At 43.0% G+C, this 18,063-nt stretch overlaps 2 protein-coding genes across 2 annotated transcripts in view; one reads left to right on the top strand and one right to left on the bottom strand.

Annotated features, from left to right (window-relative positions):
• The window catches only part of KIF19 (kinesin family member 19), a 64,470-nt gene extending 60,844 nt beyond the window's left edge, over nt 1-3,626 (top strand). Inside the window, exon 20 of the mRNA XM_077253396.1 lies at nt 860-3,626. Within this exon, the coding sequence (XP_077109511.1) occupies nt 860-1,014 (155 nt within the window). The 3' untranslated portion in view covers nt 1,015-3,626. The remainder of the gene's footprint in view (nt 1-859) is intronic.
• A 1,142-nt stretch (nt 3,627-4,768) lies between these two features.
• On the bottom strand, nt 4,769-11,004 carry BTBD17 (BTB domain containing 17). The gene is made up of 3 exons (XM_077253400.1): nt 10,772-11,004; nt 7,501-7,777; nt 4,769-7,025 (listed from the first exon to the last, which is right to left on the bottom strand). Exons 1-3 carry the CDS (start codon nt 10,848-10,850, stop codon nt 5,945-5,947), a joined length of 1,437 nt encoding a protein of 478 aa, XP_077109515.1. The 5' UTR covers nt 10,851-11,004; the 3' UTR covers nt 4,769-5,944.
• Nucleotides 11,005-18,063: the final 7,059 nt, after the last annotated feature.

Genomic DNA, 18,063 nt, shown 5'->3' with positions numbered 1-18,063 from the left:
AAAATGTGCCTGTTTGGGAATGGGGTATAAAGGAGAATTTCACTTTTAAGGGAGCGTCAGATTAGTTTTCTGCCTGCTTCTAACCCTGGCGAACAAGGTAAGATGTAACATGGACTGGATCAGGATCCCGTTACCACTTGGATAGAAAGAAAATGTATGATCTGAGCAAAATGGGGCACTAGCTGTGTGCACAGGATCCAGGACCTGCAGACCCTGTAACAGGCATTTTATTCCTCCAGCAGTATGACTGGCTAATACACAGGCTTGGACTGGTCCACTGGAGAACAGGAGAATGCTGCGGTGGGCCGCCACCCTCTTATATGAGCAGTACTTGGCACAATATACTTGAAACCCTATGTACACACAAAGGCAGCATCTTATTCATTTAACAATCTACCCAGCTCATTGTTATATAAGTTTGTAAGTGAGAATAATGTCACATTTGGGTATAGGTGAAAAGTGGGGCCCTGGAGTTAGTACTGGTGGGCCCTTGGCACCCCAATCCAACACTGCTAATACAACATAAGTAATAAGGAGACTGTTCAGAGAGGAGGACATAAATTCAAAGCTCTATGGGGTGTACAACTCACAGTCGCACCCCAGCCCAGCTGCCCAAAGGAGCCTTTGCACCAGGGAAGAACACGTCGTGTTAAGTTACCCTTTCACAGTTTTTGCATTAAGGCCTAGAAGTCTACATTACGGTAATTAGGGCACTAGGTGGGGCATGATTATTATACCGACTGTAAAATTGTGGCTAGCATGGGTAACCCCATTTTTGGGTTCAGCCGTTTGCTTGTCCTGGATCAGACAATATCCTTAGCATGAAAACCCCCTTTAACACTCTTTCCAATCTACACAGGAAACTTGGCCAAAGTCGGAGACCATCAAGGGGCAGGATCGCAACCTGGCAATGCCAAGAAGCAAATTTCCACCAACCAGCGGCCACGATTCAACTACAACACTGGAAACGCTGGTGGCATCAATGGAAAGGAGATTCGGGTGCGGAAATATTAGTAGGTTTGGAATGTTCCTATAACGCCAAGCAAGCTATCCCATTACAAGACGTGGAATCTCTGGACATGTTTGCCCACAGAACTTTGCCGAATTGGTGAAAAAAAGTGTTAAAAGGGCATTTTGTCACCAGTATGGACTTTTTTTTTTATTCTGGAAGGTATTTTCATCATTCCTTTCCCTGACAGAACTGTATTACGTCTCTTATCTTCTGCTATGGGGATACCAATTATCACTTGGGTACTGGTGGAAACTCTTCCTTGCTGCTATGTAGAATTGACCAACTGTTCTGTTCCATAGAGTGCCTGCTTCTCATGGGATTTCCCAATACTGTTCAGGCAAGGTGGATAATTTATCCAAAAACCTTTGAAAAATTATTGTAGATGTGTCGTAAAACTTGTGCGCCTTTATGTATTATCCCTGGATTATTCCCGACTGTTGTATTTCCGCCAGCCTTGGAACTGATGAGGGCCATGGCATTGACCTTAAATATTCTACAAAATGGGCATTATCGGTATTCTTACGAAAAGGAACTTTTGCCTGCTTCCGAGTCGGAAGACACGCGATCCCAAGATGATGCCACAGAGCATCTTACTTATGCAATGGACTAATGCCCAAAGGAGAGGATGACTGAACCGTTGGGTAAAGTGCGGGCAATCATGGGCCTCAAACCTCCGCAGGGTCTATAAAATTGTGGTACTATGCAAATTTACTAGAACTTTTCTGTGAAATGTTTACTTTTTAGAGCAAAGTTTCTATAGGTAGACACTGAAGTGATAGATCACAATATCAGTCGGGTGGTCCGGTACAGGATTATGCTCATTTTGACCCAATTTGCCCGTATATAATTATATGTGGTCTTTTTACATACACATATTTTGAACCTATTTAAGTGGAAATATTGGCCCAGGAGGGAAGGCGCCAAAGCCCCCAATATGGCAGCATGTACTTCAGTTGGTATGGTTTGGGAATGAGTACTTGAGTATGGCTACGACAATGGCAATGATTGGCCCAGGTATCTGGAGCCTTTATCAGGCCTAAACTACCCTAGACTACCAAGGGATATTAATATCTAAGACTAAGCCACTCTATGCCACCAGGGATATTCTGGATTAACCCCTAAACGACCTTACAATAATATCTAGGAGTGAAAGTATTTAGGTGGAGGGTTGGTCAGTATTGATCTTGGTATGGGAGGGGCCAAACATCAAAAGTATGGTGGTATATAATGCAGCTGTTATGGTATCTAAAGCACCCTATGCCACAAGGACTTCCTGTATAAACCCCTAAACCACCCTATATGACTAGGAGTATTAATATCTGAACTACACTATACCACCAGGGATTTCCTGGATTAGCCCTTATATCAACGTATACCACTAAGAGTATTAATATCAATACATAAACCAATCTACATTCCCTGACAGAAGATATGTCGTTTATCCATGTTATGTAAATAAAAGGTTATAACCTGACGTTAAATTCATCCATTGGTTGTATAAATTATTCTTTTGAAAGCTGAAACCCTCCGAAGTGTGGTTTAGGTTAAGAAAATAAATTGGCATCATTGCAGAAATATTGATCAGTTAATGGACACAGAATGGTCAGATTTTGGCAAATCAAAAGTTTTGTCGCCTGGTCATATAATGCACCCAATCCTAGTTTACATCCTCACCTGTGCTCAGTAAATGATCGGTTAATTAGTATGTGTGTATAAAAAGAAACCCAGCACCCGAGACATTCACTTGAACTGCAACTTGAGCTCTGACAACATGCCAAAAATCCACCCTGCGACCAAAGCCTGGATTATCAAGAGGCTGAAAACCAGATCCACTGCAGAGGTGGCTGGCACCTTTAATGTGTATCAGCGTCAAGTACAAAGAATTAAAAAGAAATTTGAAGAGACTGGAGATGTGTTTGACAAGCCCAGGTCAGGCAGACCCCGCAAGACAACTGCACAGGACGAACGTTTGTTGTTTAGAAAATCCAAAGCAAACCCCTCTTCCACTGCAGCAGAGCTCCAACAGGCCTGGTCACCTCAAGTCCCTGTGTCAACTAGAACAGTTTGTAGGATTCTGTCTCGAAATGGCCTCCATGGTGGAATCAGTGCCCAGAAGTCAGCACTAAACAAAAGGCAAATAAAATACTGTGTGGCATTTGCAAAGTCCCACAGCCTGCTAAACAGAAGGACACTGGAAAAGTGGCAGAAGGTGGATTTCTCTGATGAATCTTCAGTAGAATTATACCACAGCCGCCGCAAATACTGCAGGAGACCTACTGGAGCCCGTATGGATCCAAAATACACTCAGAAAACAGTTAAATTTAGTGGTGGAAAGATCATGGTCTAGGGTAACATTCAGTATGGGGGTGTGCGAAACATTTGCAATGTGGAAGGCAATATCAATAGCCTAAAATATCAAGAAGTATTAGCTACCTCTTATATTCAAAATCATAAAAGGGGTCAAATTCAAATTCTGCAGCAGAATGGTGCTCCATCTCATACATCCATCTCTACAACAAAGTTCTTCCAGGCAAAAAAGATCAAGGTGCTCAAGGACTGGCCAGCCCAGTCACCAGACATGAACATCATTGAGCATGTTTGGGGTAGGATGAAAGAGGAAGCTTGGAAGACAAAACCAAAGAATCTAGATGAACTCTGGGAGGCATGTAAGACTGCATTCTTTGCTATTCCTGATGACTTCATTAATAAATTTTATGAATCATTGTTGAACCGCATGGATGCAGTCCTTCAAGCTCATGGAAGTCACACAAAATATTAAATATGACTCTAATAGCACCACAACTTCATTCACCAATGTTATGCAACATATATTTGTATTTTAAGTTAATTATTTGTTTGAATATCACATTACTTTCTGTGGGCGACAAAACTTTTGTCTTGCCAAAATCTGACCATTCTGTGTCCATTAACTGATCAGTATTTCTGCATTGATGCCAATTTATTTTCTTAACCTAAACCAGAATAATTTATACAACCAATGGCTGAATTTAACGTCAGGTTATAAGCTTTTATTTACATAACATGGATAAGCAACATCTGTCAGGGAGTGTATATCACCATAAATTGTCTGGATTAACTCTTATGCCACCCTATATCACCAGAAATAATATAATGTAACATCTAATCCACCCAATCCCACAAGGAGTATGAATATTAATATCTAAACAACTCTATACCACCAGAGTTTTTCTGGATTGGCTCTATACCAACCCATGCCACCAGAAGTGTGACTACTAACACGAAAACCACCCTAGATAACAAGGCATAATATAGCAAAGCAGTTATATCACCCGATGCCACTAGATGTATGAAATATTAACATCAAAAACCACCCCATACCACCAAGAATTTTCTGAATTAGCTTCTAAAATGTCCTACACTAACTGAAGTAGCAAAATAAACACCAAAATCACCCGAAATCATGTAAAGAACCATACAAAGTGGTTGTTGAGTTGTTTAGTCTTGAGGCTAGAACCCTACACAGATAACTTTCAATGAAGTATTACATAGTACCCATTAAAATGAGTAGTCCGGCTGTATAAATAAATGAATGGACTGAACTGGCACAAAAGAGATTTTCTTAACCAGGCAGCTCTTTTGAAATGAACATCTTCATCACATTTAGACCATATATTCTATTAATTGTTACCTCCAGGCCCCACTAGACCACCCGGGATAATATTTATTAAAATATGACCCAATTAGTAAATAATGTTAAAGAATTTGACACCATCATAAACCAATGTGTTTTATTATAAACAACTAAAAAAAAAAACATAATCAGGATCTATATTATCGAAAGCCAGAAATTCTTACAGTTCTAGCACTTTTATTATCCTTTCTAGTCGGAAGGGAAATAGGGGTTTTTCTTCTGCGTCTGGATCAGAACTTTGTATACTTTGTACTGATTATTTTTCTGTTTACTGTTTTTATATAAATGAAATTGGAATAAAATAATCTCGGTCACAAGCCTGGATGGAACATTTTTTTTTAATTCTTAACTCTACACTCCTTAAAGGGGTTGTCCAGGTTTAGAATAACATAGCTGTTTCCTTCCAGAAAAAAGCACTCCTACAGTGGTCCATGCCGTGTGTCAAGGTTTTACAGCTCAGACCTGTTGAAGTGAATGGAGCTGATCTGTAATACCACACACAGCCTGCAGAAAGGTGTGGCGCTGTTTTAGGGAAGACAAAAGTCATTTTCTTTTCCCTCTGTAATGCCTTACCTTAAAATACTCTGCTTTGCTGAACTATTGAAACTCTGCTAGCTTTCTTCATGGTAGTCCCTGCTGGTTCAGTGTCTGGTGAAAAATAATGTAAAAAAAATTAAAATCTATGACAATTGTGTCCAACCTGTGGTATTTCTGCTGTCATAAAACTAACTCCCATGTTATCAGAGCATGCTGGCAGTTGTAGTTTCACAACCACTGGGGAGCCGCAGGTTGGAAAGCACTGGTCTACAGACCAAAGCTATATGCTTTCTCTTGAAGGGAACGTACAACTTTTCTACATTATCTGACATTCATGTAGGTCTAGAAGCCGAGACCTAAACTACTGCTGGGTGTCATGTCCCTAAACAAAGGTGACTATGCTCCCAATTAAATCAGTGGGGATACAAACACCATCAGCTTCATCCATGAAAACCTCAATGAAGCCAATGCCAACCAATAAATTGATGTAGGTCTCAGCTTGCTGCCTTTGACCCAGAACATCCGTAGAGCATGCCTGAACATATTTCAAGGGTTTACATACCCTGACAACTGTTCATGTGGTTTTGATTAAAACTAGTAGATCTTAACCAACCATTTTAGAAAAGTATCCAACTTTTTGTAGAAAAGAGGGTCCGCAGTAATGCCCAGTTTTGCACTGAGAATGACGGCCCAAATTAGCTGACTACTATGAAGAATCCATATCACTTGGCCTTGATTAGAGAATGGTAGATAGGCTTGATGATAATATGTAGATGAAGGGAGTTGTCGATCAGATACTCTGAGGTTCGCTTCTGCAGATCAGCCTGGGCCAAGAAGTCAGACACTTCATCCGTGCTCTGGTGGACGCTGTAGACGTGCTTCACAAACACCTTGCCTTGCTGTCTCCTTACTCCAATCAGTACGGTCTTCTGGAATGTGACTCCTGCAAAATCTAGACCACTCATGGCCGAAGTGACAACGAGTCGTGGCCTTCCTTCTTCAAGACGATTCGATGGGGAACCGCCAGACATGGACTCTGAGTAGACAGGACGAAGACTGACGGGAAGCCAACGTGGAGAAAATATTGCATTCCAAGTGATCTTCTTAGTGGAGTCAAAGTTACTTGGGCCAAGTTGAGTTTGAAAGCTGAGGCTTCGATCATCTCTGGCAGGGTTGTTGATGATCCATTGGGACCCCCATGATGAAGACAGATAATTCCGAGGAATGAACATGCTGCAGTTGACATCAAAATACTTTGCAAGATGCAGAGGAGAAGCAGAGTGAAATTGGAAGGATTGGAACAGGAGATCCTGGACAAAATGTTGGTAGGAAACCAATAACATGGACTGCTTCTGGATTTGAAAAAGATGACTCGGAGGAATCATGGGGTACCTGATAGACCTCAGGATCTTCTCAGTGATAGACACATTTGGGTTGTTCCGATTCACCCATTCTTCAATCGAAGTGAACAATTCTAGCTCGCTCTGCAGCACCAAGTCAGATCGTTGTAGAAGAGAAACCATCAGGTCTTCGCTCACGGTCGCCCACTCATTGCTACTCATCACGGTGGAAAGGTTCCAGGCCAAAAACTTCAGGCAACTTTCCTGCAAGGTTTCTTCACCAATCCCTAATGCGTAATGGTACCAGCTCACTACATGGCCTTGAGTTGAGTCACTGGCTAAATGGGTCTTCATATAATCAGCAACACCTTTCTGTAGCGCCAAAACATGGTACTTGCTGGCCAATTGGTGCAGGGGTATGGCTTGATTTAACTGGACCGATATCTCCCCACAATAGAAGTACCTGCAAGAACAGTAAGCATATGGAAAGTTTTACTAGTGACGGACCTCAGTCAGTCCGACCCTGGAAACCATCAACAAGCATGGCGGATGCTGTTGATGGATCTTATTGTGTTTAGTTTGACTACATATGACAGCCTGGTTCACTGCATATGAACAATAGTATGTAGGTATACAGTATGTGAGATTCAGGCTATGGGGTTATTAATGGGACTGTCATAGAGGAGAGATGACCTGTTAAAGGACCCCTCTCTATGAGAACTGTAAATACAGTTGCCATTCTGGCTTACTATGAAAAAGCTGAGAATTCTATGTATTACATAGCGAGTCATGTAACTGGATGACTGCCTGGTGAATAATTTTGATCAATAGCAGCGTGTTGATGGTTTCCATTGCTTTACACTTCCAAAAGTATCACTTTTGCACTCTACCACATAATATATGCTGTATATGTTTTATTGAAGTGCTAATTAATTTACCTTATGAATTTCTCAAACAGAACGGCGCACTCCGGGGGCTCCAGAAGCGTCACCACGCTCTTGTTCTCTAGGAGTCCTTCAAAGACGTCGCTTTGGAGGACGAGCAGCAGCCGATGAGTGTGGATGATCTTCACCTCATCAGAGTTGGTGGTGCGTATGCGCAGTGTGCTGTCACTGGCGTTGGCATTCTGTAGTAGCTCCTGCAGCCGCTGGATGACCATGGAGGAGTGATTAATGAGGGTGGCTGTGGCATCACCCCCCAAATCCGATTTGTGAGCTGCAAGAAGAAGACAATAGGAAACATATGTTTACAAGTTCTGTGACTTTCTAGTGACCCCTATTAATATACCATCTAATAAAAAAAGATGCTCGAAATGAACCTTTTTGCAACTTTTGAGATGCAGAGTTTCCCTACAGCACACCCGCAGGAAAAAATAAAGTATTACAGTGCATTTACATCCAGGGGATGGGGCATGATGAAAGAAATCTAGGAACATCAACAAGAGAATCCCTGTCCTGCTCTCTCTTGTAGGTATCACAGCATGCATCCCTTCTGCCCAAAGTATGTTTTTCATTAATTTAACTGTTTCCGGCAAACCATCAATAATCTGCTCTTGTCAGATTTTTATTTTGTCAGACAAGTATTATTTACAGAGCATGTAATGGTTTGCTTTTTTGTGCATGCGTTATTAACCCCTAAATACTATGTGAAGGACAACATCCATGCAATATTGCGCTAAGCTGCCATGCAATTGCTATAAAGACATATTAAGATCCGTGAGCGGCAGCCGACCTACTTGTTGATGGTTTCCAGGTACCAATTGTTTTTGATTATTTATTTTTAAGGGTGATGGTAGATATTACAATTGCTGTCTATAGTGAGTAATAGTTAATAATAAAATATGGTCGTGCGATACAAGATGGACGATGTGGCTGAACCCTACAGTCGATCACTGACTTACTGTCAATCATCTCATTGAGAATCATTACAGCCAGCCTCTTCATACTGTAGACTGGTAGCTGATAACAGAGAACAACAGATAGCATTCAATGACATATAAAACACAGTTAAATTAGAACCCAATTCCCTTATAAAGGAGGAAGCTGCCCCATGACCACATGTTCCCAGGGCATTGAATATTTATTTTGATAGCTGGACAATATTCCAGGCAGCACAATCCGCTCTTCAGCTCGATCTCAGCCAGAAACTCATTTACATCTCGTGACAGCACAAAAGAGGTTCTCAACCCAGTAACCCATTACACTGAATGAGTCCACCTCAGCGACAGCGGAGGAACGAGCACCCTCCTTCTTGCCCACCACCCCTGGCCTTCTTTTCCGCTCCCTCACAATTTGGCTTTAGAGTCAACTGGACAACGTACAAAAGCTCATTGAGGATCTATTCATATGCGGCAACACAAACTCTGGAGCGGCCCAGCCAGCCTGTCCCACATCCCATTCAGACCGGCAGACAGATGGCACAATGGCTACCGAAGGGATTACCCCCTCTTAACTCCTCTCTTGCCATAGTGAAAACAGTCCTTCTCTAAAACAAACACCATATGGGAGTCCATCAAATGCCATTTTATCACAAGGGTGGAATAGATGTATATATATGTCTATATTTGTATAGAAATGTATCTATCTTTAAAGATATATGTATGTATAGCATGGTAGCTCAGTGGTACTGTTGCTTTGCAGCGCTGGAGTCCTGTGTTCAACAAGCACAACATCTGCAAGGAGTTTGTATGTTCTCCCTGTGTTTGCGTGGGTTTCCTCCGGGTACTCCGGTTTCCTCCCACATTCCAAAGACATACTGATAGGAAATGTAGATTGTGAGCCCCAATGAGGACAGCGATGATAATGTCTGTAAAGCGCTGTGGAATTAATGGCGTATATAAGCGAAGCATAATAATAAGTACGGTAAGTAAAATAAATAAATGTATATATATATATATGTGTGTGTATATATATATATATATATATATATATATATATATATATATATACATACACATATATAAAAATACAATGTAGCAGCACCAAAATACTTAATAGTGGGTGCAAGGCCTCTTGGACATATACCCAGATTTGTCCCGCACGATATAGAAAGAGAAAAAGAGGCAGCTCTCCGACAAGCTTTGCAAAAAAAAAAAGACTTTTATTAGCCCATGTGGCAATGTTTTGGTTCCATTACTAAACCTTTCTCAAACCATACATATGTGATAATATATGTATATAAGCAGGATTGACCACACAAATAAGAAGGCTTGACCTGCCATGTACACATGTGTATACATATATATATATATATATATACAGAAAAAAAGCACATACATTTTATACATATATTTTTTTTTCTGTGTGTATATATATATATATATATATATATATATATATATATATATATATATATAGATTACTAAAATAATGAAATGATACTAACACACAAAAAAGGAATAAATTATGTAAAAAAGCATAAATGGAGAAAATGTAACATTATAATAACATATACATTTTAGTTTTTTTCTTTAGTTTTTTAATTTAGTTTATATATCTTAAATAAAAAGAATAAACAATTATATAATATCATTTAAAATATAACTAAAAAAAATGAAAAAGAGAGAAAAAAGTAAAACGCAGCTTAAAACAGGAAAACCAAGAAATATATATAACAAAATGGACATCCTTTTAAATATTCTAAGCCCAGAAGAAAAAATATATATTCCAGTCAGGGTTTATAAAAAGAACGTCTGCAACCTCAACTTTCTTCTTAAGAAAGCAACAACAAAAAAACAAACTACTGTAATCATAATAATAATAATAATAATAATAATAATATTTAAATTAATATTATATAGTATAATATAATAATACAAATATTAAAACAAAAATTCTACCACTTTTTCTAATCGTAAGCAATAAAAATGACTCCACCTGTCTAAAGGAAAAAAAAAGTCTAAACAAAATGCTAAATGCTCATTAAACACGATATAACACACATTTTTTTCCTGTTATTTATATAAATTAAACTAAAATAGAAAAGTGAAAAATAATAATTACGAAAAGAAATATCACACGCAAGAAATCCATAATTTATTTTTTTTTGCTAAAAGAAAACATCCTACTTTTTTATAAAATGCCTGCCATGTGATTATAAACAAGGGGTCCAGTCTAAATGTCTTTTAACATAGGTAGGCCTATTGTTTAGGATTGCTGTGACTTGTAGTCCCCCAGGTAATAATATATGAGTGGAGTAGAATCCTCTTACCTCCTTCTGCAGTAATGAAAAGCAGAGGCAGCAGGACCAGCCACCGCCATCCTAGGACAAGGCGATTCCCTCTCTCCATCCTGCCACCTCTTCTCTGCTCATTTTCTGGCAGAGAACAGGGCACTCCCTATTTATACTGGGTGCTGGTCCTCTCGGGTTGTCAGTTGTCAGTCATTGGTGCATCTTCCCGTTGTCATGGGAACCAGTGTTTCTGTTCAGAATGCCATGAAAGTTCCATTCTCACATCCACTAATGGGATATAATGGATGGAGCAGAAGCTCGCCCTTCCCTTTGGGGAGATTAAGACCCATTTGCAATTAAAGAGACAGTCCCAAGAGAGTCCATTTAAAGGCGTACACACCCGAATAATTTAAACCTATGTATGTAACTTTTCACATTGTTGCATTTTTTTCTCATTGCCTTCTATGGTGACAAAATGCTGCAAAAATGCTGACAAAATTGTCATTCTGCAGTTTTTAAAAACTGCAGTTTTCCAATTCAGTCAGAAGAAAACTATTCTGAAATCTCATAACTTTTACTGGTAATATAAAAAACAACTTAATTTGCATAAAAAGCGCTGCAAAAATGCAAAGTGTGAACATACTCTACAGATTATGATTATTGGTTCGGACAGCGATATCAAATATGTACATTTTTTCAAATTATTTTAGATGTTATTTACATCTTGGTAAAGGCGGGTGGGATAATATGAACTTTTAAAAATATATATATTCTTTTATTTTTTGTACTGGTTTCTTTAGGGGATTTGAACCTGCGATCACTTGATCACTTTACAATATACTGCAATCTCCTATGTAGTCCAGTCTCAGTGGTGCAGACATGGCCGCACTTAAGCTGGAGTTACACTAAATGACTTACCAACGATCACGACCAGCGATACGACCTGGCCGTGATCGTTGGTAAGTCATTGTGTGGTCGCTGGGGAGCTGTCACACAGACAGCTCTCTCCAGCAACCAACGATCAGGGGAACGACTTCGGCATCGTTGAAACTGTCTTCAACGATGCCGAAGTCCCCCTGCAGCACCCGGGTAACCAGGGTAAACATCGGGTTACTAAGTGCAGGGCCGCGCTTAGTAACCCGATATTTACCCTGGTTACCATTGTAAAAGTAAAAAAAAAAAAAAAACACTACATACTCACATTCTGATGTCTGTCACGTCCCCCGCCGGTGTCCACCGGCGTGCACTGAATGTGTCAGCGCCGGCAGTAACAGCAGTGACATCACCGCTGTGCTCTGCTTTACGGCCGGCGCTGACACAGTCAGTGCAGGGAAGCTCTCGGCCGGAGCGCGTGCATTAGCAGCGCTCCTGCCGAAAGCAGTTTTAACCCTGTGGACGCCGGGGGACGTGAGAGACATCAGAATGTGAGTATGTACTGTTTTTTTTTTTACTTTTACAATGGTAACCAGGGTAAATATCGGGTTGCTAAGCGCGGCCCTGCGCTTAGTAACCCGATATTTACCCTGGTTACAAGTGAACACATCGCTGGATCGGCGTCACACACGCCGATCCAGCGATGACAGCGGGTGATCAGCGACCAAAAAATGGTCCTGATCATTCCCCAACGACCAACGATCTCCCAGCAGGGGCCTGATCGTTGGTCGCTGTCACACATAACGAGATCGTTAGCGGGATCGTTGCTACGTCACCAAAAGCGTGATGTTGCAACAATATCGTTAACGATATCATTATGTGTGACTCAGCCTTTAGACTCAGGTATCGGCTGTATCACAAGGTCATGCTGTGCGCTGTATGGCCCGGGCTCACCGTACATGAACGGCGGATGTAATTTGGCCTGTGATGTACGGTATGTATAATGAATGACACAGAGAAGCGGCCATGTACATGGCAGAGCATTATAAAGGCATAATGCCGCAGTGACAGGGTGGGTATAGCGAGGCGCAGCTGCACATAGGAGCCCGCCGCAGATGGAGCACGCACCCCAGGGGGACAGTCTGGGTAAGCTTAGGATCACTGTCTCCTGGGACTGAGCGGACAGTGTGCTCAGGGGTGCCGCTGCTCCCATGTCTCTAGCCAGGGGGAATGTCACTGAACGACAGATATTTGCTCTGCCATTAATTCTGCTCTCCAGCAGGGCGTGAAGATTTAATCAATTTCCCCTACATGAGCAGGACTAGTAATGTAAAGAGAGAAATCACTGGAGGACCGTCCATATGTCTGTATAGTATATAGTTAATATCCAACTTTAGTGCTGCAATGTCCTTCATCCTTCACATGGTGATGTGAATAACTAGCAATGGAGGCTCAAATGTTTGCCATAGAGTCTCTATCTAGAAATGGGCGTAGAGGCCCAAACTGTGACACAACAGGCACCCCTGTTCTCTGGATTTGCCAAAAAACTCTGAATTGGAAATACCACATTATAGTAAATGTTCTGTACATCTAATTCGCTTTGATTATGTATATAAATAATCTGCATAAAAGTTTATCCACTTTGTAAATACATTATGTACCAAACTGTAATATAACTTCATAGTACTAATCCAGAATTACATCCTGTATTATACTCTAGAGCTGCACTCACTATTCTGCTGGTGCCGTCACTGTGTATATACATTACATTACTGATCCTGAGTTACATCCTGTAGATCTTTTATTATAAAAATGAAAAACATAACAATAATAATAACAGACACAAAACAGAAATATCAGCCAGAAAAAAATAATCAGTATACTGAACACTGGTCCAGCCGCTCATTCTCTCCTCTCACACATATTATACAGTATATACAGAATAACTACTTTGACCTTCTGGTCCGGTCACCAAATAAAATAATAATAACAAATAAAATAAACAATGGCAAACAAAAACTATATACATAAACTTTTTTCTCTTTTTTTTATTTATTATTTTTTTTAGTTTTAAATAAAATAGCCACAAATTTAAACAAATATATACAATACTAAGCTATCCTCCATTCCCAACCCCCCGCACTGACCTGAGAGCTGGTCCTGCGTCTCATGCCTCAGTCCATGTCCAACGTCCATAGGCCAGATCAGACAGTGCCAGTTTTCCCCCAAACAACCCAGTGTCCCATAGTCCCACAAGATAAACCCACCTCCCCCCCTTTCCCACCACCCAACCTAACACCTACACCCAAATCTATATCTATATACAATATATACAGCAGCACACACCACAATAATCACAACTCACGAAGCCCAAGTTCGGCGCCTGCCGCCCTACATCACTGTATAATGATCAAACAAAACAAAAATCTACAGTGTCAGCAGCAGCCCACCACCAGGAAAGGAGATGACCAGACTAGGGCACACTAAAAGAAAAGCCCCTCCAGAGGAGAGCGGCCCTCCGTGCGCCCAGTCTCCCATACTCCAGAGAGCGCACCTTCACCAGGTCACCGAGTATGGTCCTAAACACATCATCCACTGGGAGGATTTTTAGTTGCGTCGATACTAAGCACCGTGCATTCCACGTGTGATACCTAACCACTGCGCTAACTAGAAATAAGGTGCAACGGTCCCGACCACCAAGGTCTCCGAATGCTCCATAGGCCCATTCCGCATAGGAGAGACCGGCCAGCCGAGACCAGCCAATGAAGGCGCCCACCCTGTTGTACACCTCTGTGTTGAAGGGACAATGAAGCAGGAAGTGGTCCATGCTTTCCAGCAAGGAACCACAATGCTCCCGAGGACAATTCCTGTCCTCAGAGCTCCTACACTTCAGATTGTCCCTCACACACAGTTTCCCATGGAAGCAGCGCCAAGCCAAGTCCCAAAACTTCGAGGGGATCCGGATAGAATTCAAAAGATGTAAACCCACCCCAAGATCCCGACTTGGGCAGTCCCTGAGCGCCAGAGGCCTCTGGAAATGGGTCAACAGAACCCTATTGTCAAGGAGTTTCCTTGGCAGAGTCCTGATCTCCCACATTCCCAGACCCCACCGACGAATTACCTTCTGAACCAAGGTAGCGTAAGCCGGAAGATGTCCATGCGGTGTGCGAAGATCCTTCACTTGCCCTCCTGTCTCCCATTCCTGGAAGAAAGGCTGAAACCATCCCCTACAGGAGAATACCCACGGAGGAGCCCTCTCTTTCCAGAGGTTTGCAATATTGATCTTAATGAAGGTATCCACAAGGAATACCACAGGGTTGACCATACCCAACCCTCCTAGTCTCCTCGTACGGTAAGTAACCTCCCTCTTGACCAGGTTCAGTCTATTCCCCCATAACAGTTAGAAGAACAAACTGTAGACCCGAGTCCAGAGAGATTCCGGCAAGATGCACACACTGCCCAGATAAATCAGTAAAGGGAGCAGGTAAGTTTTGATCAGGTTTACCCTTTCCCTTAGGGTCAAAGACCAACCCTTCCATTGGTTCACCTTCTGAGTGGCGATCTCTAGCCTGCTGTCCCAATTTTGTTTGGGGTAATCCCCCTGGCCAAATTCGATGCCAAGGATTTTTGCAGAGATTTTGGGTCCTGGAAGGGTGTCCGGGAGATCAAAACCAGGATCTCCTCCTCCCAGCCAGAGACTCTCACACTTATCCCGGTTGATCTTGGACCCGGATGCCTCCGAGTAGCGATCTACCTCTGACATCAGCCACCCTGCCTCCTCGTGAGAGAAAACAAACACGGTGACATCATCGGCATACGCCACCACCCTCAGAGTGGCCTCCGGTGCTGCCTGGTCCATCCCGATCCCGGCCAATGGTCCACGCTCCACCCTCCTAACAAGAGGGTCAATTGCAAACACGTACAGCAGCGGGCTCAAGGGACAACCCTGGCGAACACCGGACCCAACCTCAAAAGAGCTGCCAATCCAACCATTCACAAGCGGGAAACTCTCTGCCCCACTGTACAAGGTCTTAAGCCAATCAACAAACCCCCCCGGCAGGCCATATCTCAGAAGGACGGACCAGAGGTACTCGTGATTAACCCGATCAAACGCTTTTGCCTGGTCCAGTGACAGCATGTACCCCTTCCAGTGACCAGCCCTACCCTGCTCCACTGCCTCTCGGACACAGAGCACAGCACTAAATGTGCTACGGCCTGGAACAGAGCAATGCTGGGCCTCCGAAAGGAGTCGGGGTGCAAATTTCACCAGCCGATTAAACAGCACCTTTGCCAGAACCTTCCTGTCTGCATTGAGAAGCGCTATGGGACGCCAATTCTCAATGCAAGAGGGGTCCTTACCCTTTGACAAGATGATCAGAGCAGACCTCCTCATTGACTTCGGCAGAGTGCCCGAGAAAAGACACTCATTGAATACCTCAGTCAAGAGGGGAACCAAAACGTCCTTAAAGGTCTTATAGAATTCAGATGTTAAGCCATCTGGACCAGGCGATTTTTTTTGGGCAAGCCCTTCAATCGCCAACTGAACTTCCTCTTCCCTGATCATTTCTGTCAAACTGTCAAGAGAGGGGTCTACCCCTGGTTCGGGGACGGCTTCAGCCAGGAAAGCCAACATCTCATCCCAATCAAGATCCCTCTTCCCCAAGAGGTGCGAGTAGAAGGATCTGACAACCTCCAGGATCCCTGATCTGGATCGCCTCAGGGACCCCGTAGTGTCGACCAGTCCTGTAACTACTTTACTATTCACTGACATCTTGCAGTTTCTGTAAGGGTCGGGCGAGCGGTACTTCCCGTAATCCCTCTCAAAAACCAAAGATGCGTGTCTATCGTACTGACACCTCATAAGCAAAGATTTCACTCTGGAGATCTCCTCGCGGCTACCTCCAGTTGAGACAAGATGTTCGAGTTTCCTCCTTAGACCCTGATACAGGCAGTACCTGCTCAGATTCCTGAGGCTCGAGAGCTGGCGGAAGAATCTCGCCACCCTTTCCTTGAACATCTCCCACCACTCTGACTTACTACTACAAAGATCCAGTAAGGGTACCTGGCTCTGAAGAAAATCCTCAAAGGACTGTCTTATCTCCGCTTCTTCCAAGAGAGAGGAATTGAGCCTCCAAAAGCCTCTTCCCATCCGGAGGGTCTCTGTAACATTCAGAGAAAACAAAATTAAACAGTGGTCGGAGAACTCCACCTCAACAACAGAAACTGCTGAAGAGACAGCTTCCTCCTTTAAATAAAACCTATATATTCTGGACCTACAGTTACCTCTATGATAGGTGAACCCCTCGTGGCCTGGGGTGTGCCGAATGTGGACATCCACCAGGCGAGCCTCACTAGCTATACTATTAAGGGCGACGCTATCATAAGTCAGCTTGTCTCTGGAACCTCCTCTATCTCGGGGCCTCGTGACAGCATTGAAGTCCCCTCCAAAGACAACCTGCCGACTTGTAAAAAGGTAGGGCTTGATCCTCATAAAGAGACAATTCCGGTCCCACTTAGATTGGGGACCATAGATGTTGATGAGCCGGAGCTCTTGTCCCTTCATGAGGACATCTAAGATCAGGCACCTCCCCATTTCCAACTCAATAACCCGTCGGCATTCCACTGGCGCGGTAAAAAGGACCGCCACTCCGCTATACGGCTCGGCCGCAAGAGACCAATAGGAGGGCCCGAGTCTCCTCTCCCTCTTAGCTTTAAACACATCTGCCATGTTTGGCAGCCTGGTCTCTTGCAAAAAGAAAATGTCAGCTTCAACCCGGCTGAGAAAATCAAAGGCCGCAAATCTAGCTGTATTTGACTTTATGCTGGCGACATTAATGGACTTCAGCGTCAACGGAGTGGGTACCGCCATCATTGGTGATTGAGTTAGATGGCTTTCTTCTTCCCACTCCTCTTATCCTCTGCCTAAGAGGAGGAATCCTTCCCCCTCTTTAATGACATAGAGGTGTCCATTCCCACGTGTTTTTTTGTTTTTATTGTCCTCATCTCCGGACTCTGGGCCAGTCCCTCCCTCCAAGGACCTTACATTCCCAGAAGCTTCCTCCTCAGAGGAAGAGATGTTCTCAAGGGCTTGGAACCGGTTAGAAAGACCAACCAGAGAGGAGTCAGTTTTTCCTTCCTTAGGTACCTTGGTCAGAGCGGGAGAAGATGTTTTATCTCCCTTCTTTCTCTTCTTTTTGGTGCCAAGCTTACTCTTGTCCTCTAGCCACTACCTATTATCCTCATCCATATTATCATAATGGGAGGATTTGGAGGCAGTTGTGCTTTCCTCCCTGTGGATCCTCCTGACCTCCTACTCCAACTCATCATCCCTTGAGGCCTCAGCAGCAAGACTGGTGTCCAGGATAGGGGTCGGCCCAGTAGCCCGAGGCTCGCCCAGCTCCCTATCCTGTCTGCGCTTGTCTACACGCTTCAGCTGGGCAGGCGTCTTTTTATTGCTT

Source organism: Ranitomeya variabilis, chromosome 4, assembly GCF_051348905.1.
Source record: "Ranitomeya variabilis isolate aRanVar5 chromosome 4, aRanVar5.hap1, whole genome shotgun sequence".
NCBI lineage: Eukaryota > Metazoa > Chordata > Amphibia > Anura > Dendrobatidae > Ranitomeya > Ranitomeya variabilis.
Note: the sequence above shows the minus strand (reverse complement) of the source record. Positions and strands in the feature narration are given on the sequence as shown.